Raw genomic sequence first — 26,036 nt, forward strand, 5'->3', positions numbered from 1 at the left:
GGTAGGTAAGTAGGTAGGTAAGGTAGGTAGGTAGGTAGGTGGGTAGGTAGGTAAGATAGGTAGGTAAGGTGTGGACAAAGAGGACACTAGCCATGCGCTTCTTCTTCCACGGAGCCCTCCGGCGTTCTGCTGCCCCCTGTTGGCGTGGCAGACAGTCAGTGACAGGAGAAGAAGAGGGTGTGTGAGTGAGAGGTGATAAAAAAACAACACACAATGCAAACCATCCTGATGAATTGAACACATAGGACCACAATGGACCATATTCACACGCCAGCCATATTGCTATTAAGTTAATGAAATGCGACCCCCGTTGCCATGGCGACGGGGTGGCACTTTCAATGTAGAATTCCAAAATGGCCGCCGTGTGAATGTGGTCTATGGAAACGAGCCGTCAGGCTTTTTGTTTTTATCCTTTTTGCAATATTGTGTAACTGTACCTCTGTACTTTTTGCAAACTGTTAAAATGATCCCTGGCTAATAAGCCTTATATGCCTTAATACATTATAATTAGGGATGTCCGATATTATCGGCCTCCCGATATTATCGGCCAATATTAGCATAAAAATTGATATCGGGAAAATATCGGTATCGGTTTTTAAAAAAAAAAAAAAAATCTTTTTTTTTTTTTTTTTTTTTTTGGCTTTATAAATAAGTTACAGGAGTTCTTACTGTATATGGTGTGTGTGATATGAAATTTGAGCTTACCCTAATCACAATAATCCCCGCATATATCGGTATCGGTTGATATCGGTATCGGTAATTAAGAGTTGGACAATATCGGTATATCGGTTATCGGTAAAAAAGCCAATATCGGACAACCCTAATTATAATAGACCAATGTAACCAAAATTTGAAATTAAAAACACCTTTTCTTTATTTCAGAAATAGTTCATCTTTCACTCAATGGAATTTTCACTCAAGCCCTATGGAATGTATGGAATGCATGTGCTAATTAAAACCAACTTAATACTTCCTATGGTTAATATGAGCAACAAAACAATATTTTAAATACTTTTTTTATCAGCACATGCATTCCATAGGGCTGGACCACACATGGACAAATGACATCATCAACTTGCGACGGGAGATGTTCCTATTGAGTGAAAGATGAACTATTTCTGAAATAAAATGTTTAAGGTGTTTAAAAAAAAAAAAAATTGTTATAGAGGGCAATTATAATGTATAAGGTATATCAGGCTTATTAGCCAGGGATCTTTTTAATAAAGTATTCAATCGATCAATCAATTATCCCTCGTCTGTTTTTAGGGAGGTCGGTGACACTTCGTTTACTCTCCATCATCGCACGATGCCGCCGTACGCTGAGAACTAGTCGACAAACAAGCTCACAACAACGCTTCACCATGTGACTCGTTGAGAGCTTGTACGTCGGCCATCTTTGGCGTGCAACACTGTTTTACCACGAAGCATGAATCAGGCTTAAAGGTGCAGTAAGTCATTATAATCTTTTTGGTTAAAATAAGTGTTAAATAGCTCTATATTCTGATCAGTAAATAATCAATAATCATGTATAGAGTGTTTGTTCGGGGGCTTTCTCTCCAGCTCTTTGGTAAACATTCAAAATGCATTTTCAGGTCGGGATACCCACTGTATCCAATCAGGAGAAAGAAGTCTCTGTCTCCCCCTATGTCTCTCTCTTCTTTCCCCCCCGACATGGTAGAGGTAGATGGCCCGCCCATCCTAGAGCCTAGGGTCTGCCTGACGTTTCTTGGGGTGCCAGGTTTTTTTTAAAAACAGAGTACACTGAGTGCCAGGATTTTTAACCATTTTGGAGGAGCCGAGATACAGGCTTTTGAAGTCATAAGTTAACCAGGAAGTGGATTGGAGTCTAAATCTTCGGAAAATGATGATGAAAATTGGAGGTAAACGCTATGATAAATGGATACTCTCTCCTGATTTGGATGCAATCTGTTTACTAAAGAGACGGAGAGACCTCTGGTACTAATATGGAGCTTGAAGTTTTTAATCAAAACAAACTTTGTTTTAACCAAAAAAGATCACGTATACTACCTTTAAAAAAACACACACCAGGTGCAAACTGACAACACAAGTCTGACATGCATTCTCGGTGGGAATATAATATACAACATGACGGAGTGGTCTGGATACGTAGAATGACGGACGGTAGGTGTAACAGTACAGTACAGTACAGTACAGTACATCATATCCAACAGAGACAACAACTAGGAGGACCATGGGTTTGAGAGTAGAGTAGAACTATTCCATGAGAGAGGATGAAGGAACTAGCTGATGTTCTACTACTATAAGCTAGAAGCCTATATATTTCACAGGCATGCACACACACCAATGCACACTAACCCCACATCACCGTATCATTCTACACAACAACAATCTGTTTGACTAATAGAGCAAAACAGAATGAGGTGCCGGAAGTACACATCCCACTCATGTTCTGCACAGAGGACTTTATTATCTGTTATAAAGTCCTAACAATCCAAGGTAGAATTGTGTGTCTGTAGAACAATGCTACACGTACAGTATATGCTCCTATAGAACATGTACGTGCACTGATACTCTTCTTGCACTAATGGAGGGGTCTTCAACAGGGGGTCCGGGACCCCTAGGGGGGTCCTCAGAGTTACTACAGGGGGTCTGCCAAATCTTTGTGTGATATGATTATTATTTTTTTACCTTGACCACTTGAACCCTAGTATCCCTTTTCTAAGGAGAACTTTAGCCAAAAATAGCAGATCTACAAGCTCACAACGCCTCGCAGTTGGCAAAGAGGTGTATAGGTGTAGAGGGAAAAAAGAACGGTAAAAAAAAATGTTTAATCTGAAACACAATTGTAGGCCTACACAATATAGAGGGGGTCCCCCTGCTTCATCTCTGTCTCAGCTAGGGGGTCCTTGGGCTGAAAAGGTTGAAGACCCCTGCACTAATGTCTAGGAACAGACACCAGTCATAATCACGCACCTTATTTCAAAATCTAATGTACATTAATGTTTGGATGGATATGCTATGTGCAAATATGTAGATACGTTGTCGTCTCTTTTTTTTAATTCCTTTCAAGAGCGTACAAATGGAAACATTTGTACGCTCTCAGTGCAACAGAACGCACCAAAAATGTTTTCGCTCACGTGCTTTATTGTGTGCGTGAGCGTTCTCGACAAACCTAACCCCCAGCAGGACATCTGGTCAATGCGTTTCAATGAGAATGCCCACAGATTTTTACTTTTTTTCCCCCCAAGCCTGCTTGGATGGTTCCAACATTATGGTACACCATCCCCTATGCAGAATATGAACGAGATTTGTACTTCCCGGAAACTCACCGTTTATGCTCTATTATTAAAACCAAAGGACACCAAGTGAAGTGGAACTCAAGTCCCAAGACCAGGAGAACGTCCAAAGTCTGCCGGAAATAGCAGATCTACATTACACACAAGCTCAATGTGTCTGCATTGTGTGTGTAGATCAGCTGCCTCTTTGGCACGGGTATGAATGAATCATTATTGAAGTACATTTTGAAGTGTAGATATTAATAGTTTTATAGGCAAATAGTATGTTTAAAAAAACATTGACTTAAGTGTCACGAAGTCTCCTTGGTGTCCTTGTAGAAAGAGAAAGAGTCTAGGCCTCTATCTTGCGCACCGCCCTTACCCCTTAATGCCTAAACTTTTACTATTTTGAAAAACATTTAAAATAGTGAAAATAGCCGATCTACACTGACACGTTGAGAGCTTGCAGATAGCCTATTTGAACTGTTTTAAATGTTTCTCAAAATAGTAAAACAATCCCAAAAGGTTTAGTTATAAGGGGGTAAGGCAGCGCAGCAAGGTGTGTGTGAGCGAGTACACTACATCACTGTTTCTAAAGGTCTGGTCCGGGGCCCACAAGGGGGTCCAAACGGACCCTTACGGGTCTGTAACTCTCAGAATGTACAATTTAAAATTGGAAAATGTATTTAAATGAAAAAAAAAATGCAATCTTTGAAACCCCAATATACACTGTAAAGTTGTCAGCGTTCATTTAACTCTGAGAGTGTACAAATGGAACCAAATGGACCCGTCAAGGGTCCTTTCGGAGCCCCGCGGAGGTCCCAGGACCTGACTTTGAGAAGCAGTCTGCTGCCATAATACCGTAGACATTATTATGGCCGAAGTTGTCTTTACCTCAAAGCAACACAAACACACTAACAGTAGTTGTCAATGGTGTCAAAGAATGAAATGTTTACAGCGAACTCTGGAGCGAGCCAGAGAGGATGAGCATGATGGAGGCAACGTGAAAGAAGAGAGAAAAACAAAAACAGAGAGAGAGAGAGTCTTAGTTCAGCTGAAGGCTGAAGAGGTCAAAGGTTATGTTTATAAGGACCAACTTTCACCCATTTTCAACATTACCTACATATAATTGGTCCTCACTAATGCACATTATAATATATTACACTTATCTTCATATAATTGGTCCTCACTCCTCACTAATGCTTGTTATAAGATGGAACCATTTCCAGTGTGTCTCATAATTGGAGGGCTTTGGACAGTTCAGAAACCTGCCTACCAGTGACATCATCGTACTAGAAAGCCATCGTTTCTTGCATCCTACTATAATTCTAGTAAGGGGTGAGTCTGTCTGTAGTGGTGCGTGAAGCTACCCGGTTCTCCTCAGTGGCTGGAGCAATTGCTCTGATTTTGCACACAGCCATTGACCATTACCATCTGAACTTAACTGTGAAGCCCCTTTTTCACTTTCATCAAATCTCAGCTTCTTATTAGCGTTTATGTGTGAAACAATGTCGCCTCCCGGGTTGCCAGATCATGTGCGCATATCCCCCCACGGATGCGTCGACCGGGTATGGTCTAGTTAACAAAGAAATTAAATAAAAACTGCCTACGGATGATGTCACTGGTAGGCACTAGACAGGTTTCTGAACTGTCCACAGCCCTCCTCTGAGTGAGTAGACAGAAATGGTACCATGTTATAATGAGCATTAGTGAGGACCAATTATATGAAGATATGGTTGAAAATGGGTGAAGTGGTCCTTTAAATTAAAAAGGTCCTTACACACCGGGGAGCATTTGTTTTTGTGTGATTAACCACATGAACCCCGTGTCGTAATAACAGGCAGACATTGGACAAAAATTGTTAATCTACAAGCTCACAACGCGTTGCAGCGCGCCACGTTGTGAGCTTGTAGATCAAGCACATTTTTGGCAAGAGATTTGGTTCACAGGAAACGGCCAATAGCTTCCTTAATCCATTAAGAACGGGAACACATCTGTGTCATTTTAACATTTCTTTGGCTATTCAAAAATAGCAGACATACAAGCTCATAGCACGGCACCGAGTGCCACACTATGAGCTTGTAGATCTGCTATTTTTTGGAGAAAACAAATATCTTTGAATATATACATATATAACTACGATCTGTGCTTCTAGGGGGTCCCTGGAACAACATTTTGGCCACGGATCTCAAAATATGTTGTTCCAGGGACCCCCCAGAAGCAAAGATTTGAGTTACAAATGTTCGCTTTGAAACATATACACATTCAAAGATTTGCACAAATTCTCACGATTTTTCTTTTGTAGATCTGCTATTTTTGAATAGCCAAAGAAATGTAAAATGACACAAATGCGTTCCCGGATTGAATGGGTTAAACCCCGGCTGAAAGCGACGCCAATTTTTAAATCAGAAGAGGGTCAAATGTTCACCGCAAATAAAGGCATTAAGCTGCATGGATGAGGCATCGGTTCACCACTGTCAGGCACAAATCTTCTATCTCCATATTATCTACGTTTTAGTTTTTCTCTGTAAATTAACAGTAGTACACAAAAGCAGCGAAAATAGCCAATCTACAAGCTCACGACGAGTCACATCGTGATGCATTGTGAGCTTGTAATGTAGAGGTTCCATTCTTTCTATTTTTGAAGATTGTAGAAAGTTGAAGTGGTTAAGTGTATCTGTGGGTTTTTATAAATATATAACCAAATTGAAAGTATTAACAGGAGCTTATGACTAAATAATAACTACATTGGATCCATTGGAACACACGTCCCTTTTTCCCCCATTTTGTAAAATAAAATAAAAAAATTGACATACAAGTTTTCCATCTGACAGTGAGGATATGAATAGCTTTGATGCTAAATACTGGCCCGAGTCTCGTAATGGTTATCATTGTCATATAGTTTATTTAGTCACAACCCGCCCGTCTGTAAAGACCTTTAGTCTAAAACACAGTTATAATAACTAGGCTAGAAACAGAGAAAATCAACCATTCTACTATCAGAGATTCATAGGAAAGAGGACATAATGTAACAGTAGAAAGGCTTCATAGTTGTGGTTATTGTTATTATTTAAATCAGTGGTTCTCAACATTTTTCGTGCCAAGGACCCGCAAATTGTATGTGCCCGAATTATAAAAAAAAAAAAAGCCTTCACGATTTTTCAAAAATGTTCAAAAATAGCAGATATACAAGCTCAAAGCGCGTCGCTTCATGCCGCACTGTGAGCTTGTATATCATTTTGAATAGCCAATGTATACAAATATGGATAAAGGGGTTAGAACGATTGTAATGCTGTATCAACACGTTTTGCTGGGGACCCCTAGCTGGAACCCCCTCAAGGACCCCTATGCGGGGGGTCACCGGACCCAAACTTTGAGAAGCACTGACTTAAATAACATCATTAGTTTCTTAAAGACACAGAGCAGCAGATCTCAAGAGGTTCTTAAAGACAAAGAGCAGCAGATAGATCTCAGAGGTTCTGACCTTGTTGTGAGGTGTTCCTCTCGTTGAGGAGCTTAGTCTGACTGTTGGGCAGGATCTTAATCTCTGGAAGCTCTGGACTCTGAGCCACGTGGGAGGAGGAGGCCATGAGAGCGTTCAAATACTGCAGACGAGTCACCTACAAGACCACACACACACACACACACACACACACACACACACACACACACACACACACACACACACACACATCATGATTCAAGTAGCAGTCAAGTGCCCGCTCACACACACACGGTATACTAGCAATGTGCGCACACATACTCAAACCTGTTTTGTTCTTGAGTATTACATTAAAGCATCATTACCCGTATCAGCTGCAGGTCGGTGAGAGCTCGGACGGTGTAGTCAGGACAATAACTGGACGGGCTGGTAGCTTCTCCCAGTTCAAACGGATCTTTGGGAGAACGATGGCTTGACGCTGGAGACTGGTGCACTGGAATCACAAAAACATTAAAAATAAGCAGAGACCAGTCACCACTGACTTTATGGCCGTTACTGAATCTGCATGTTTGTTAGTTTATGTTAATGCTGTCAGTTTAAAACCCCGTGTACACAGCAAGCATCTCAGATGTGTTCCTACTCTCATCTGAGAGTGAAATAAATAACCATAAAGCGTCGCGGCAAAGTTGAGAGGTTGACGGAGCGGCAGCCAACCGGAAGCGCGTTTTAACGACCGGGATGGGTGAACATCTTAACCGCTAGCCTAAAAGGGAATCTCCTCTGGCCGGAGGAGATGTTGGGCTGCTTCACGCGCTGAGGGTCTGAATCTGAAATAGGTGTAACCACGGAGGTCCACGTCATCTTCGTATGAATATGGCAAAACCCATTAAGGAAAGCCTATACGTTGTTATACCTTTAAAACCGGGAAAGCATCTGTGTCATTTTAGATGTCGCTAAGTATATAGCAACAGGACTTGAACATTTTTTTTTTAATGAAAAATAGAAAAGGCCTCAGGTCTATGGGTTAGGGAGAAAATGGTGATTGACATTTTGCGGCCCTAACAGGGTGAGGATTGCACTGACAACAACACCGGGCCACAGTGTGGGTCATAATATCAGCACAAAAACATATGAACCAGACATTCATTTGAGACTTCATTCCACTGTCATAAGAAACATCAGTGGCAACATGTTCAAACTCAAGTTTCATGGAAGAGGTGAAAACCCACCTCTTCAGGAAACACTACCCTGACCCTTCCTCTTAGCCTTGCCTACTTGTTGTCAATTATTTGTACGAGCTCTTGTTTTATTGGATCTTGTTTACTTGATACACTTATTTTTTTAGTTTTATAAGAGAATGCACTTAAGACTGCTGGTGATTAGTAATTTTCTTGCCTATATATGTTAAATGCACTTATTGTTTATCCAAGCGACTTATTGTCGCTTTGGATAAAAGCGTCTGCTAAATGACTGTAATGTAATGTAATGGCTTCAGTGTTTAAAATAAAAACTGAAATAATGTCTGACCACCCAACTTTTTATCGTTGCGCATGTGGGGGGACCAATGACATTCACAGAGAACACTCTTAAGAGTATATTTGAGCAGGACTGCATGGAACTATTAACCAGACAAGTTGGCCAACTAGAGATTGAATCATTGATCAGAGGAGCAGCAGCACCAGTTGACAGAGGAGTTAATGAGTGAACACATGGCTCTGGTCTCCACAGCCACGAAAACTTTGTTTTCAGAGCAGATGGCCTAGTTCAGGGGTCCTCAACGTTTTTCAGCCCTAGGACCCCCTATCTGAGAGAGATGACGCAGGGACCCCCAATAAATTATTGTATAAAATTGTGTTGCAGATTAAACTTTTTCATAGACTAGCTTCACAGACTTGTTTAACGGCACTATGAATGTGTAGCGTTGTGTTGGATTCATGTTAATGGGTATTTTCAGACAACCTTCAGGCTCCAATACTTTCACGCTACGCCAAATCTCTTTGCCAAAAATAGCAGATCTACAAGCTCACAACACCTCACAGTACGAGGCGTCAGCTAGTAGATCTGCTATTCTCGGCTAATGTTCGCATCAGAATAGGGATGCTAGAGTTCAAGTGGTTAAAAAAATCGTATCCCCCAAATCTAGTATGTATGTCGGTGAGCTTCAGAACTGATTTTAAGATTTTACAGACAAGCCTTCCGAGGCGGCCAGGCCCCAAGTTCTATTTCAGACATGCTGAAGCTGTATGAGCCAGCGGGCAGCCTTAGACCAGCCTTAAAGCAGGGCTCTCTTGATTGTTCCCGTTACTCGCCCTGTCACCATGGGTGACCCGGGCACCCAGGCTCTGGAATGCCCTGCCCGAGGCTCTGAGGCTATAGCCAGGTCAGTGTCTTCTTTTAATTAACAGCAGAAACACCCACCTTTATATCAAGGCATTCTCTTATAGACTTTTGGATTCATTTATGCTTTTTTTACTCGTTTACCTTTTGTTTTAATTAACTGTTGTCGTAGTAAGTTTGACCTCGCTGCACTGTATTTTATTCTACCATTGTAAAGCACTTTGTAACTATGTTTTAATTTTTTTTGGAACGAAGGTTCTGTCACGGAACCTGCGGTCTACAGACTTGGACCTCCTCTCTGTCCCCAAAACAAAAAAGTGAACCTTGGGGGACAGAGCCTTCTGTGTGGCAGTCCCAACCCCAGCCCCCCCCCCCCCCCCCCCCACCCCGTGGAACTCTCTCCCAATGCATGCTCCTGGACTGTTTTAATGCTGCCTTGAAAAGACACCTATTCTCTCAGGCTTACGGCGAATAGTTGGTTGTGGTTTGTTTGTTGGTTGTTCATTGTTTTGATGTAAAGCATCCTTGGGTTTATGAAAGGCGCAATATAAATTCAAACTATTATTATTATTATTATTTTGAAAAGCGCTTTATAAATTAAGTTTATTAGTATATGTATGGGCTTGAACAGCGGTGAGAAAGACCACTGACAAACCCAGTGCGCCCACTGCTTTGAAAACCAATGGAATCACCATCCCAATATGAAGTACAGGCCTAAAGTCTTTGCACTGGTTCTGCACTGCAGTTATTCTTTTAATTATTTTCCGGATTGTTTCCATCCAATTTTAGCCCATTCATTGAATGTAGATGTGAGCTGACATATCAGTATAGGCACTAGGAAGAGATCTGTGATTATTTAGCTATGCGAGATACACCCCAGCAACAGTCTCAGAAGCAGCAGACCAGGCAGACCTCCTAAAATGCTCACAATGTCACAATGTCAGCCCTTCCATAATGAGACTCTCTCTCCACTGCACCGGGTCAAGCTCTCTCTCCCTCTCACACTCTCACTGGAGAGTTGACAATAAGATGGAAAACCTGGTGAATATTGCCTGGCATCAAACTCACACACTATAGTCCTATACAGTAGCTAATCCTCAGCCTTCAGCATCTACATCCTACATGGGCAACTGGCGGCCCGGGGGCCACATGCGGCCCCCACCTTCACTTAATGCGTCCCGCAGGTTAATATCGGAATACTGATATATTATTGATTTCAGCTGTTATGATTCCAAACATGCAAACATGTCTATATTACGTCTATATTAGTAGCTTAATGACTAGTATTAACATTCTATTGTCTTCTTTATGTCCAATGCATTTGTATTTAAGTTCACAACGTTAACATAAGTATAACTAAACGCATTTAAAATTAATAAAAAATAGCAGATATATCTAAAAAATAGCAGAAATAGCAGATCTACAAGCTCAAAACGCGTCGCACTGCGACGCGTTTTGAGCTTGACAGTTCCCCTATCAAGCTGGGATGCAGTGTATATTTCACTGGTACCAGCGTCTAGACATTCTGTAACATTCCCCCTTACAATCGTAACTAAAACAATAGACTAAAACAAGGTGTATCACCCTGACCCTACACACTGCAAACGTATTAAATATGATATACAATTCTTGTCAGCCACAGGCTGTCCCAGGGCCTGTTAGTATTACCACTAGGTAAATCCACATTCGCTAAACCACTTAAGCACCATTTTATACATTCACAAAGTTTCAAAATTAGCAGATCTATGAGCTCACAGCGCTTCGCATGGCAACACCTTGTGACCTTGTAGATCGGCTATTTTCGGCACGAGACGTGCTTCATACAATGAATTGTAAACGAGACATTAGGTTACCATTACTTCTCACCTGAAGATGGCGCTGTGAGAGCAGCCACACCATAATATGTAAATGCCCCGTTCTCAAACTTCAGCCCCTCTTTACCGATCTCCACCTCCACACGACCCTGAAGAAACAACATCCATCATCCATTATTATGTGTCTTTTACACAATTACATATCATTTCTCTTTAACAAAAAGTTGATAAAGTTCTGATTCCTTACTTAGCTGTAAAGGTCCTTACACACCGGGCGACACCGGCGAAAATAGCGAATATACGCAAAATTCGGACTCGTTCCGAATAATTAAAAGACGCTTTTTCGCTTCGCTTTTTCGCTTTTTCGCTCCATGTACGGAGCCATTGACTTTATAAGGTTTTTAAAAAAAACGCATTATTCGCACGAAAAAATCGCCCCGGTGTGTAACAACCTTAAGTGTCAAATGTTATGTATAGAAAATGTATAGAAATGTGTCTAGTACCAACATGAACTTCAAAGTAGGGCTGTCACCATCATTACATTGCAGGATACAGCTAGTGGGCCCCCAGAATTATCTGCATTTTTTTTTATTGATAACAATCTAAAAATTACTTTCCATTGTGATACCAATAAATATGAAGTTAAAAGTATACTACGTTAGTTTCATTGATCCAAGCTGGAACACGATCGATTGATCATTAAAATAAAACACGCTCTGAACACTTAAACACATCAAATTATTGGCTTAGGAATGCGACATGAAACAAAAAATCTCCATGAATTCAAGGTTTCATGGGATGTGTAATTGATAGAAAATAAGTAATTTTTTGTGTGAAGTACTCCTTCAACACGGCAGTCGTTCTGCTGGCATGTTAAGTGGTCAGTTGGGTGAGCCGCAAACGAGGTCTTCAAGTTGGGCCATTCTCTGGGACACCAGAGCAGGTTCCAGTACCTGCAGCAGGAGGATGAAGTAGTCCACAGGGTGTACAGTACCTGTAACAGGAGGATGAAGTAGTCCACAGGGTGTACAGTACCTGTAACAGGAGGATGAAGTAGTCCACAGGGTGTACAGTACATGTAACAGGAGGATGAAGTAGTCCACAGGGTGTACAGTACCTGTAACAGGAGGATGAAGTAGTCCACAGGGTGTACAGTACCTGTAACAGGAGGATGAAGTAGTCCACGGGGTGTACAGTACATGTAACAGGAGGATGTAGTAGTCCACGGGGTGTACAGTACCTGTAACAGGAGGATGTAGTAGTCCACAGGGTGTACAGTACCTGTAACAGGAGGATGTAGTAGTCCACAGGGTGTACAGTACCTGTAACAGGAGGATGAAGTAGTCCACGGGGTGTACAGTACCTGTAACAGGAGGATGAAGTAGTCCACAGGGTGTACAGTACCTGTAGCAGGAGGATGAAGTAGTCCACGGGGTGGTTGTAGGGTGTACAGTACCTGTAGCAGGAGGATGAAGTAGTCCACGGGGTGGTTGCGGGTGTACAGGTAGTGGTCCGGACTCAGACGGTTGGTGGGGTCAAAGTGCACTTCCTGGTTGACGCTGGGGTGGCGGAGCAGGTGGAACAGGACCTTCTCTGACATGCGAGCAGGACTGAAGTGTTCCACTTCTGTAGGTTCAGAGGACAGGAACACATTACGTTATAAGCCTGTAGAGCACTGGTTCCCTATCTTTTTAGCTCCAGACCCAAAAGAGAAATTAGATGTTTTTGCCCGCGACCCAAACTAGTGAAAATAGCAGATCTACAAGCTCACAACGCGGCGCGTAGCGACGCGTTGTGAGATTGTAGATCTGCTATTTTGCTACTGTGTAGCCACTACTTCTTAAACGTTGTATTTTTTATGGAAATTACATTTCATTGTCTCCGCCAGGCCGAAGGCATGGCGAGGGAGTATGTTTTGCACCCTGTCCGTCCGTCCTTCTGTCTGTGAACAGCTAATCTCCGGCACCGTTGGCCTGATCGCAGCGAAACTTTGCACACACACTCCCTGGATGCCAATACCGAACCTCAGCCCCAAATTTTTCAAATTTCTCACATGGGCCTGTTATAGCGCCACCAGGAGGCCGATTCTACCTGACCTGACGGAGACCTGTGCTCCGAGGAGTACTTTTTCTAGTTTTATTCACAAAATATTTCTGAAACATTTTGGAATTGTTTTTACTTGATGAAAAGTTGTGACTTTTTTTGTTTTAACTTTGTGTAAATCTTTTGAAATATATATATTTTCTTTTTATGTAGGAAACGAGACATCTTTTATAGTAGTAGAATTGTAGTACTTCTTGTTTTTATAGTCTGTTGCTGGGTGTTTTAACTGTGGTGTATTTATGTAGTGTCTTGTGTTGAATGTATCTATTGACCCGAGGAAAACGATTTTCCCTTGTGGAAAATAAAGGACATCTAATCTAAACCTGATATATGCTTCATCGTGCCATGACAATAGCCTATTTACAATCTCACCAATTTCAAGATGATTGGGTTTCTATTAACTTGTGATGAGCATTTATTTGACAGATGAATCGTTTTATTCATTAGAATAAGTTGCGTCTTGCAGCTTTAAGCAGTGAGTCTGATTTCCACAAGAAGCTCAACTGAATATGTAACCAGTATATAATCATTAGAAGTTACTGTTACAGTGTCACCGTTTACTGCAATGTGAGGTTTCATCATTCTATCACTTATTATCACTCTATTTTCCTTGCATACAGGGGGCACAGACACACACACACACACACACACACACACAGGCCCTCATTTATCAACGGAGCGTAAAAAACGGCTTATATTTTTCCATATATTCAGCCGTACACCAACGTGGAAGTCACATTTATCAAAGGATCCTATACAGCTGATCCTAGCGTACATCAGGTCGGAGCTTTGATAAATCTCACGTCTGAAAACAAGCGTCATTTAAATAACACGCCCTTAAATATTCGCAAAACGCCCCGACTTCACGACATGAAGAACCAGAATACGACCCAAAAAAAAGCATGAAAAGCCAATAAGAAAGAGTTTCCCCCGCTCGCCTCGCCACACGCACACGCCTCTTTCTCTCACAAGGTCTACAAAGTTTTTAGACCTCACTGTCCATGAAAAGATGGTCGGGACTCCCGAAAATTATCTCGCAGAAGCGCTTGTATATCTTGAAAATAGCAGATCTACAAGCTCACAACGCGTCGCGATGCGACCAGTTGTGAGCTTGTAGATCTGCTATTTTCAAATAGCCAATGCAGCCAGATCTGCAAGCTTAACCGAATGACTGTTAAAGCAGTTTGTTTAAGTTAGTTTATAAAATGATATATTTTCACAGGGATTATCTATTAGTGTAGATATACATTTAGGAGTGGATTATGTGTCCAGATGCCTCTCAGACAGTCAGACAATGCTGCTACGCAGGTCTAGGATGGAATAAACGGGAGCAGCCAACGTCAACAACTGCTAGCGACCAGACGTGAGATCTCAGCGTACGGTAGGATGAATCCCACGTCAGGATATATTGATAAATGCCGAAAGTTGCGGTGATCTCGCCGTACGCCCATTATTTGGTCTGCGCCGCGTTGATAAATGAGGCCCACAGAGAGTACAAACCTCTGGACAGGAAGCGATGTGTAGCCAGTAGGAGCTGAGGGGAGGTGCTGATCTTAGGTTCTCCTTCGGGCAGATTGAACAGAGAGAACTCCTCGTGGGCTCCTCGGGGCTCCAGGGGGAGGATCTCCAAGTGGGCGGGGGGGCGCTTCACCTTCATGTCCACTGCAGCGTGATGAGAACACAGAACACTTACAATGAATGAATTTATTTGGTGATTCAACCCATTAAGACCTGGAACGCATCTGTGTCATTTTTTTATTCAAGCTTAAAAAAAGCATTATTTTACACTTTGGGCTATTCAAAAATAGCAGATATACAAGCTCATAGCGCGGCACAGAGTGCCGCGCTAAGAGCTTATAGATCTGCTATTTTTGAAAGATCGTGAAAATGTGTGCAAATCTTTGAATATATTTATATTCTTTTAAAGTGAATATTTTTTAACTCAAATCTTTGTTTCTGGGGGTCCCTGGAACGAAATATTTTGAGATTCGGGTCGTTGGCCAAATACATTTCATTTTGGGGGTCCTTGACATGAAAAAGTTTGAGCACCACTGATATAGAAACATGGGTTTTTCAGAAAACTGTTGGGATTTAGAAGACATTTGTGGAATCGGCTTCATGTCTTAATGGGTTAAGGAAAGAGCACATCAGAACTTCTTCCACACAATAGCACTGAGGATAAAAACACAATAAAGCCCTGAGACTTATTTCCGTTGTGGTCACCTAAAACAGAGGTTCTCAACCTTTTCAGACCCTCCAAAATAATCATATTTGAACTGCGGACCCCCCCCACCCTGACAAGCACTTGGAATTGTAGGCATTACATTTAGTTTGACTCGGTTCCCACAGAAATATTGTGAAAATAAAATAGACAATCTACAAGCTCACAACGAAAAGAGAAGACTTGAGTTTTTAAATACATATAAATTATTAAAAAAAATATTTATAAAAATGATTTTTTGCCAAATTTGTTCAAAAATAGATGTACAAGCTCACATCGCGGCACTAAGTAGGAAAGTAGGAAAACAGACGCTCATAACACATCGTAGATGGGCTATTTTCGAGAAAGAAAAAAACAAACTTACCGTATCCGTCATGTTCATCCAAGATCTCTGATTTGATGATCTCCTCGATGACGTCCTCCAAAGTGACCAATCCCAGCACCTCATAGAAGGGGTCCCCCTCCCCCTCATTGTTGACCTTCTGGACGATGGCCAGGTGTGAGTTTCCTGAAGGGTGGAGGTGGTGGACCCCCCCGAAAAACATGGGTTCAATCACATTAAAATCAGGTTTTTACGGTTTGGTGTTCTCCCTAAAAATGACTGCTTGTTCAGGCACCTACACTTTAACCACATGAACCCTATTCTGCTGATAAACGCTGATGGTGTATATAATACTGTATGCAGCACATATTGTACATATGACCTATTTTATTATCTTATCCGTGTTAGCCTACTGACTTTTGTTTGCTCTTGTTTGCACTCTTCTCTTTTTTTTGGCTTCAACATACTGTTGAAGTCATTTGAACATTTTCTTTATGATTTATTATTATTACTAGACCATACCCGTCGGGGGATATGAGCCCCCAACGCATGGTCCGCCTTGTTTCACTGATGTGGCAACCGAATAACGGGCTTTGGTGTTCCGTGCGCATGGTAATGGTCAATGTCTGTGTGCAAATGCAGATCAATTGCTCCAGCCACTGAGGAGAACCGGGCAGAAGAGATTTTTTGGGGCACAGATGCAACCAAGTGTAAAATCAGCCATTACGACCCATCAAGGCACCGCCAACACACATTGTAGTCGACTAAATCAACTGTAGATTTAGTCGACTAAAATCTTATAATATTTAGTCGACTGAAAATAGACAAAAACTAAAACATTTCAGATGACTAAAATATGACTAAAACTAAATGGAACTTTATTCAAAAACTATGACTAAAACTAACTAAAATGTGTTGTCAAAATCAACACTGGTAAACACGCTGGCTACTATGGAATCCAAATGACAGAAATCAGTCTTGGCGACTGACTGAAAACTGTAATCCATGCAATTAATCGACAAGTAAAATGTGATGATGGTGACAGACAGACCTTTAGGGTTAGGGTTATTTTATGGTTATGGTGACAGACCTTTCTTGAACTCCTCCAGCATGGCGTCCAGCTTGGTGTCGTTGAAGACAAAGTGCAGGGGGTGGTTGTAGAACTTGGTGATGGTGGTCATGGGGGTGCAGTCGTCTGGGTCCACCAGAGCCAGGTCCTTCACATAGAGGATCTCCACTATGTTGGACCTTGGACGAAAAAAACAGAAAAAAAATGTATAAAATAGGGTTAAAGTGATTTTGATTCTACATTAACTCATTTAGTTGGGGAACCCCTGGTACCCCCCTCAAGGACTGCTGGGGGGTTTTCCTTACATCACGTTTGAGTACGCAGCCCGATGTATACTTTGTTGTCTACAAGCTCACGTCGTGCTGCGTTGTGAGCTTATACTGTGCATGTGCTATTGTCTTAGTTACAATATTGTACATCGGAGAGACGGGTGACAGCCGGAATGTAGACGGCATCCGGAAGCAGTTTGGGTTGGCGCCCCAGTGTGTGTCTTACGTGAGGAAGAAGCCCAACAAATCCACGGTGAGGCCTTTAGGAGGGCCATTCAAGCAAGCCGCAAGGGGAGCCTGCAGTACCACCACGGCCAAGACACCATAACACCGGAGTGATATGTTTGGAGCGGGGGGAGTCTGGTGCAACGCTCAGGTCCTGGACCTGGTGAGACGAAGGAGGAGCCCGGCCAGGAGGCCATCCACAGAGCCTAGTTCCTCCACGTGCCAGAGCCTCTCCTCTCCCCCGGTCCCGGCAGAGTAGTTTCGGACAAGCATATTGAGTGGCCCTGTCTTTCCCTATTTAGGACTGACCGTGGGTACCTACCTGGGACGTAAGTCGGGGCTTGATCAACCCTGGCTGGGTCACCTGGGCGAGGGTGTATGTTGCGAGACCCGAAACATCCTATGACCCCCAGGCTACAACACTGATGATACGTCCCAGGTGCATCCATGTGATGTTTTTACGTTACATGCATTGTTTAAATTAAGCCTAGTATCCCTATTCTGGGGAGGCAAACATTAGGGAAAATATCCAATCTACAGGCTCACAATGTGACACATTGTGTGAGCCTGTTAGAGTTTATTTTCGAGTAAGAGGTTTGGTGTAGAGGGAAAACAAAAGAGCCGACCAAGTGTAGCAGTAGCGGCTCAGAGCCTCTCCCTGATGACCAACAGACAAATGTCTCCCTCGGCCGAGGGGGAATTCCCCCTTAGGCTAGTGGTTAAGATGTTGGCTTTCCACGCGGAAGACCTGGGTTCGAATCTGTATAGAGCCCTTGGGGCATATATAGAGTTTAAGTGGTTAAGGTTGGAATTTCAGAAACATTTTAAGGGACATAATATAAGTGTCATTGTTTCCGTGCCCACCTCTCCTCCTCATAGATGGGGACACGTGGGTATCCGCTCTGCATGATCTCAGACATGGTGGAGAAGTCCAGGACGGCCGTGCTGGGCAGCATGAAGCAGTCCTTCAGAGGAGTCAGGATGTCCTCCACCGTCTTACTGCGCAGCGTCCCACGACTGAACTCCTCCTTCACAAACTCACTGCAGAACAAAAATAAATAACATACACAGTAGCCATCAGTGTTGATTTCGTGGACTAACACTATGACGGAAATGTTTTCGTCGACTACCTTTTTTCACTGACGGAAACTAGATAAAAACTAAATAAAAACTAAGCTATGATGACTACAAAAAAACTGAGACTAAATATACTGACAATTTTGTCAAATAAAAAACAAATAAACAAATAAAAACTAGACTAAAATGATAGGGAGGGATCTAGTTGAGAAGAGATCATTTTATGTTTGGTTCCGCTCGGGTGTTGCGCTCTGAAAATAGCAGATCTACAAGCTCCACAACGTGCCGCGCTGCGAGCTTGTAGATCTGCTATTTTCAGCATGCAACCAAGTGTAAAATCAGCCATTACGACGCCATCAAGGCACCGCCAAAATACATTTTAGTCGACTAAATCAACTGTATATTTAGTCGACTAAAACTAGACTAACAGTAAAACATTTCAGGTGACTAAAATATGACTAAAACTAAATGGAATTTGATTCAAAAGACTATGACTAAAACTAAATCAAAATGTTCAGTCAAAATCAACACTGGCAGCCATGCAGTGAATGTCAAATATTTGCTTTCCAACATGTAATCGTTATCAAATAAAGAAAGATTTGACTGAATGCCCAGAGGAGTTGGAGAGCAGAGTTTCAGGTGTTTTCTTTTTAAAGGAACATTCATTTAAACTTTATATTTTCTAACATCGTGGTTCAGCACTAGTGTTGCTTCATAGGGCTGGTACCATTTCTGTCCACACGCTCTGTGTCAAACATGTGCCTAGCAGTGACATCATCAGTGGCAGTGTTTCCCCTATATGCATGAAGCAGTGGCGGGCCGCCACCCCTTAAATCCGACCGCCACAGTGTGATTCTTTTACAGAAAAAATGATATCAATGCTCAAATGCAATGATATAATGCTCAAATGCTCTCAGGCAGTATATTTTCCTAAATCTGGAGACAATTCATATGTAAACTATACATATTATTACTGTGCACGTGTACTATATAAGATATAAGACTTTGTATTTGAGCATAAATATGCATTTTGAGAACTTTCCTTCAGTTTCTGGCTAGGGGAAACATTGAGTGGTCATTCAAACAAAATGTCAAACCTTTTTATTTTTTATAATGGAAGAATGTTATTTTTCTTGACCATAATGTTAAAAACGTTAGCTAGGTTCATTGTTTATCTGGTATGATATAGTTTCTTTTTTCTTTTTAAATTAATTTTTTGGCTTTTAAGCCTTTATTTGACAGGACAGTAGGCTGACAGTTAAATGGGAAGAGAGAGAGATAAGGAGTGACATGCAGCAAAGGCCGTCGGGATCGGGACTTAGAGGGATTTATGTGTTACTCAGTCATACAGGTACAAGCTGCAGCGTCAAACCCGGCCCAACCCTGGATTAATTTATTATGTCTGACACCATGGTAGGCTGGCCTCATGGAGTCACAGATCCACACCGTTATTAGAGCCTCTGTTGTTTTTATTAATGCAACAACAGTGGCTTCTGTTTCAGCATAGCTAAACTTTCCACAAAGAGAAAAGGCTGTCGTTTTTTCTATGAGCTTGGAATCGAAACCTACCGATGACATCGTTGAAACCGGTGATGTCATTGGTAGGCTGAACGGTCCAAAGCCTACCTCTCTCTCAAAGAGAGGAGACAGACAAGAGAGGAGACAGACAAATGACGGCATCTTATAAAGGAGCATTAGTGAGGACCAGTTCTATGAAAATAAGGTTGAAAACATTCACTTTAACTTATTATCATGTCTGTCGGGTGGAAAGCCTCATATGTCCAAAACTGTTACTTTTCAGAATTCAAATTCAAAAGCAGCAAAAGTAGAAGATCTACAAGCTCAAAACGTGTCGCTTCGCGCCGTGTGTCAAGCTTGTAGATCTGCTACTTTTGCTGCTTTTGTGTAGTGTTGATTTTGACAGCAAATTTTGATTCAGTTTTAGTCATAGTCTTTTGAAACAAATTCCATTTAGTTTTAGTCATCTGAAATGTTTAACTGTTAGTTTAGTTTTAGTCGACTAAATCTACAGTTGATTCAGTCGACTAAAATGTATTTTGGCGGTGCCTTGATGACGTCGTAATGGCTGATTTTACACTTGCTTCAATGCTGAAAATAGCAGATCTACAAGCTCACAACGCATCGCAGCGTGACGCTTTGTGAGCTTGTAGATCTGCTATTTTCAGAGCGCAACACCCAAACATAAAATGACATGTCTTTTAGTTCTACTGGATCTCTTCTCCACTATAGTCCCTCACTAACATTTTAGTCTAGTTTTTATTTGTTGATGAAATTGTCAATATATTTAGTCTTATAGTCTTATTTAGACTATTATAGTGACCATAGCTTAGTTTTTATTTAGTTTGTCGTCAGTGAAAAAAGGTAGTCGACCAACATTTTTCATCATAGTTTTAATCAACGAAATCAACACTATGTACAACAAAAAAAAATATTTACGAACAAAAAACAAAAGTTAGAATATGGAGATAGGAGGTTTCTGCCTGACAGCAACAACTTATTATACTATTAGTGAGTGTGTTTGTGACTGTGTATGTGCCTGTCTGTGTCTGTGTCTGTGTCTGTGTGTGTGTGTGTGTGTGTGTGTGTGTGTGTGTGTGTGTGTGTGTGTGTGTGTGTGTGTGTGTGTGTGTGTGTGTGTGTGTGTGTGTGCGCGCGCGCGTGTGTGTGTGCGTCTTCATCACCTGTAAGGGTCGTTGACGCTGGTGCGTATCATCTCCATGGCCCGCTCCCTCACGCCGCAGGTGCTGATGTCCCGGCCCAGAGCCAGGTCCAGGACCAGGCCCAGCGGGCAGGACAGCGGGCAGGTCAGCACCATGCACACCTGGGCCAGCCAGGTCAGGCCGGGGGCCATCTGGAAGCCGTAGCCCGAGCACACCACGTGGGGCACCAGCTCCGCCAGCAGGAAGATGAGGAAGCCGCTGGTGAAGACGGCCGGCGTGATGGAGCCCAGCGCCTTGTAGAGCAGCACGCCCAGCACAGAGTGGCCCAGAGCGCACAGGAACAGCAGGGAGCACACCTAGAGGAGGGTGGAGGAAACAAAATTATACAAAGACACGATGACACATAAAACCAAAGAAAAAATAACAGATACAGTTACAGTGCAGAAGAGAAAGAAAAATGAATAAAAAGTAACTCCGGGCGGCAAACAGAAAGGAAAAGGAAAAGGAAAAGGAAAGGAGTAGTTCACCAAAAAAATAACTTATTTTCTATTATTTACACACCCCATGGCATGAAGCATTTTTTGTCGCATTCCTGAGACAATAATTTCATTACTGGCTGAAAGATGTATCCGGTAGGAGACTTAAAGGAGTCTCTTTGAGTCTCCTACCGGAAATACACCCGCTCATCAAAATTATTGACTCAGGATAACGTCAAAAACTAAAAGATCTCCATGAATTCAATGCTTCATGGGGTGTGTAATTACTAGAAAACAAGTCATTTTTTGGGTGAACTACTCCTTTAAGTTGTGTTTTAAAAGAAATAAGAGTGGCAGCAGACAGACGCTGCAGTTTTCTGGGAATTTGTTCCAGGTATATCGTGTATAAAAACTAAATGCTGCTTGACGTTTAATGAGGTTTATTTTTAGGGAGGCATCATTTAACCACTACAATATTAGATGCCGTCTCACACAGTTTGGACAGGGACCTGTTGGCACATTACTAGAATAGAACTTACACAGTAAAAAATGATTAGTAACGGGTCCATGTGGTTAGAGCTGTACGCTCTCTTGAGTTAAATTAAAATACACATTGCTGCTCAAAGCTGCGATGGAGGGAATAAAGCAGCCATTGCAGTCAGAACTGCAGACTCACTCCCACTCACTCCATCACCGTCAGAACAGAAGACTCACCTCTTCTGACTCTACCTCTCACCCACTTTATTCACCCTGTATGCCTTCTGGTCACCTTTGATCTGTACTGTAGATGCTATTAGCTTACTACGGTACTATGCAGATTATCTTGCTACCTTGGTCTCAAGTGTTGATTTCGTCGACAAAAGCTATGACGAAAAATGTTCGTCGACTACCTTTTTTCACTGACCAAAACTAAATAAAAACTAAGCTATGCTGACTAAATCTAAGACTAAATATATTCACAATTTCATCAACAAATAAAAAAACTAGACTAAAATGTTAGTGAGGGACGAGTGGAGAAGAGATACAGTAGAACTAAAAGACAAGTCATTTTATGGTTGGTTGTGCTAGGGTGTGCATGCTGAAAATAGCCGATCTACAAGCTCACAACGCGTCGCGCTGCGACGCGTTGTGAGCTTGTAGATCTGCTATTTTCAGCATGCAACCGAGTGTAAAATCAGCCATTACGACGCCATCAAGGCACCGCTAAACATACATTTTAGTCGACTAAATCAACTGTAGATTTAGTCGACTATAATCTTATGGTATTTAGTCGACTGAAACTAGACTAAAACTAAAACATTTCAGACGACTAAAATATATGACAAAAACTAAATGGAATTTTATTCAAAAGACTATGACTAAAACTAACTCAAAATCACTGCTTGCTCATGTTTTGTTTCTTCTTAGATGTGTTTTTTTATGGACCACAATGAGATTTTAGACAGATGCTCGGCTCATTGTTTATCTTGGTATCCTCGTTTCTCTGAGGCACTGCATGGTTCTCAGTCTGCACTCTCCTTATGTTACCATTTACCTTGTTGTTTATTGACTAGAGTCTGGATAAAGGTGGCTGCATCATGCTACCATTTTAGGTGATCACCCTTTTAGGTGGAAACATTTCACCTAAAAAGGTGATGATACTAGGAGTGATGCGACTTTGATGATGGAGAGATTTCCACAATCACGCGACGAGTTTTGAGCTTGTAGATCAGCTATTTTTGCTACTTTTGAATTCAAATCCTGTTTTTCTTTTTGCCATTTTTGAATTGGAATCCTGAAAAGTAACATTTTTATAACATTTCAAATGCATTTAGTTACACTAACTTCGTGAACTTAAATACAAATACATTGGACATAAAAAAGACAATATAATTTGTATACTAGTCATTAAGCTACTATAGTCTTTCTTTATTTTTCCTTTATTTAGCTTACTGACCCGCTTTAAGTAATTAAAGCGGGTGATGTTTGCATGTTTGGAATTGTAACTGAAGCTGAAATCAATAATATAATATGTCAGTATTCCGATATTAACCTACGGGCCAATTAAGTGAACCAGCGTCGCCACTCTCCAGCATGAGACACCATTCATTCTACCAAACAACCAAGAGTGCCAATCCCTGTTTGGCCAGGGAAGATAAATGTGCTAATTATGAGCTTCTTCTGGGAGTACTACTTACAAACCAGTACAGTATAACTAGTACACCATTGCAGATAGTTATATTGTATTAACTTACTCTGCACACAGATTGGTTAAATCAAATGCATTGTATGTAACTTTGCCCTGTGTTTACAAAAAAACAACAACAATAAATACATATTTTTTTACCCATCATTTCCCTCTATAGCAGCAGTTATCATCCACTGAGTAGTGGTGGTGTTTACCTGTAGAAACACACTGTCCTCTAACTGTATTTGGCTGTTTTTTTGGCAGACTTGGGCAACCAAAACAAACAGTGAAAACAACAAACTACATCATGAGGGCCATGTGTTTCTACAGGTAAACACCACTACACTACTCCAGTGTCTACTGTACCGACTGCTGCTGGTATAGCATGGTATGGAACAATGGGATAAAATCTATATTTATTGTTTTGCCATGTAATGTAAACACAGGGAAAAGTCAACTGTGCCTTTAACATACTACCACACAGACTGTGCCTTTAACATACTACCACACAGACTGTGCCTTTAACATACTACCACACAGATTGTGCCTTTAACATACTACCACACAGACTGTGCCTTTAACATACTACCACACAGATTGTGCCTTTAACATACTACCACACAGACTGTGCCTTTAACATACTACCACACAGATTGTGCCTTTAACATACTACCACACAGACTGTGCCTTTAACATACTACCACACAGACTGGTTAACAAGTAACATGACGTTTAATTTATTTAAAATAAGTTATGGGATGCAGCTTTAAATCAGACATTCAACCTGGATCTCCTGTCAACACCAACAGGCTGACAGACAGACAGACAGACAGACAGACAGACAGACAGACAGACAGACACCTTCTCATTGTAAACAACAGACCATAACTACAGCCACCTCCTCATTGTAAACAACAGACTATAACTACAGCCACCTCCTCATTGTAAACAACAGACTATAACTACAGCCACCTCCTCATTGTAAACAACAGACTATAACTACAGACACCTCCTCATTGTAAACAACAGACTATAACTACAGACACCTCCTCATTGTAAACAACAGACTATAACTACAGACACCTCCTCATTGTAAACAACAGACTATAACTACAGACACCTCCTCATTGTAAACGATAGACTATAACTACAGCCACCTCCTCATTGTAAACAACAGACTATAACTACAGCCACCTCCTCATTGTAAACAACAGACTATAACTACAGCCACCTCCTCATTGTAAACAACAGACACCTCCTCATTGTAAACAACAGACCATAACTACAGACACCTCCTCATTGTAAACAACAGACCATAACAACAGACACCTCCTCATTGTAAACAACAGACACCTCCTCATTGTAAACAACAGACCACATTAAAAACCCACCAGGAAGTTCCCTCTCCTCCGGATGGGCTCCAGACGCTTGGCGGCCCTCTTCTCCTCCTCGGACCCACAGCTGTGGAGCACATAGAGCTCCAGGGGGTCCAGCCACAGCAGGCTGAGGCTGACGGTCCTCAGCGCGCCGCACAGGCCGACCAGCAGCACCACCAGCACGGCCAGACCCCAGGGAGGGATGTGGTCCGAGGGCAGCGCCGCGTCCGGGTTCAGCCGCAGCCGGTCGGGTCCCACCGACACCCAGCTGCCCCCGGTCAGCACGCACAGGTGGTGGTAGGCGGTGGTGGCCGCGGACCCCCCGGTGATGGTGGTCCCCGCTCCATCCCCACCGCGGTCCGCCCGCACCGTCACCAGCCCGCTGTTCTTCTCGTCGGGGAAGAAGTCCCCCACCACCCGGAATTCGGACGCCCGGCGGCGGCTCTCCTGGCCGCAGGGGTCCGCCGCGTCCCCCACCGCCCCGGCCTCCCCTCTACCCGCGCCGGCGAACGCCACCCACGGCCAGCTGCCGTTCAGCAGGTCGGAGCCGAAGAGCCGCAGCTTGAAGGAGGCTCCCCGCGGCGCGGTGACCACCCTCTGCCGCAGAGACACCCTGCTCCGCGGGTCCGGGTCCTCCAGTCGCAAGCCGAGGACCAGCCGCTGCCGCCCGGCCTCCTGGTGAGCCTCCTCCGGGTCCGGGTCCCGGCCGTCGCCGTCGTCGCCGCAGGCCCCGTAATAGCTCCGTGGCCCCCCTCCTCCGCACAACAATACTACTAGCATCAACCAGAGTGGAGGACCTGCCAACACGGCCACCATGTTGGAATTGGTCAGCCTGGCCTGGCGGAGGCTCGCGCATAGATGGGGCAGCGTTGCCAGGTCTCGCGGGACAAACAAGCAATCGGGGTCTAGGAAAACAAGCCCTTTTAAGAAGCACTTTTAAACCTATATGCATCGGCTGATTGAATTTGAAAACAGCCGATCTACAAGCTCACAGCGCGTCGCATTTTCACAAAGAAATGTGAAATATTTTGAATATTGTTTTAAACATTCTTTCTAACAACACAAATGCTCCCCTGTGACACAAAACATTCTCATGAAAATATTTGAGAACCACTAGTTTAAATAATATTTACATTTTTTGTAAGCAAGCCTAAATAAGCTTCTACGCTTTGGATACAAGCCCCAAAAAATCCAAGACGC

At 42.5% G+C, this 26,036-nt stretch overlaps 1 protein-coding gene across 1 annotated transcript; it reads right to left on the reverse strand.

Annotated features, from left to right (window-relative positions):
• On the reverse strand, nt 1-25,633 carry cnnm3 (cyclin and CBS domain divalent metal cation transport mediator 3). Its single transcript, XM_084046865.1, has 11 exons — nt 24,852-25,633; nt 20,839-21,173; nt 17,924-18,100; nt 16,587-16,744; nt 15,539-15,682; nt 14,454-14,615; nt 12,307-12,476; nt 10,903-10,999; nt 7,065-7,192; nt 6,742-6,877; nt 1-136 (listed from the first exon to the last, which is right to left on the reverse strand). The coding sequence occupies exons 1-11, from the start codon at nt 25,614-25,616 to the stop codon at nt 87-89; spliced, it is 2,322 nt and encodes a 773-aa protein (XP_083902991.1). The 5' UTR covers nt 25,617-25,633; the 3' UTR covers nt 1-86.
• Nucleotides 25,634-26,036: the final 403 nt, after the last annotated feature.

This window comes from Gymnoscopelus microlampas, assembly GCF_963454915.1.
Source record: "Gymnoscopelus microlampas genome assembly, chromosome: 21".
Taxonomy (NCBI): Eukaryota; Metazoa; Chordata; class Actinopteri; order Myctophiformes; family Myctophidae; genus Gymnoscopelus; species Gymnoscopelus microlampas.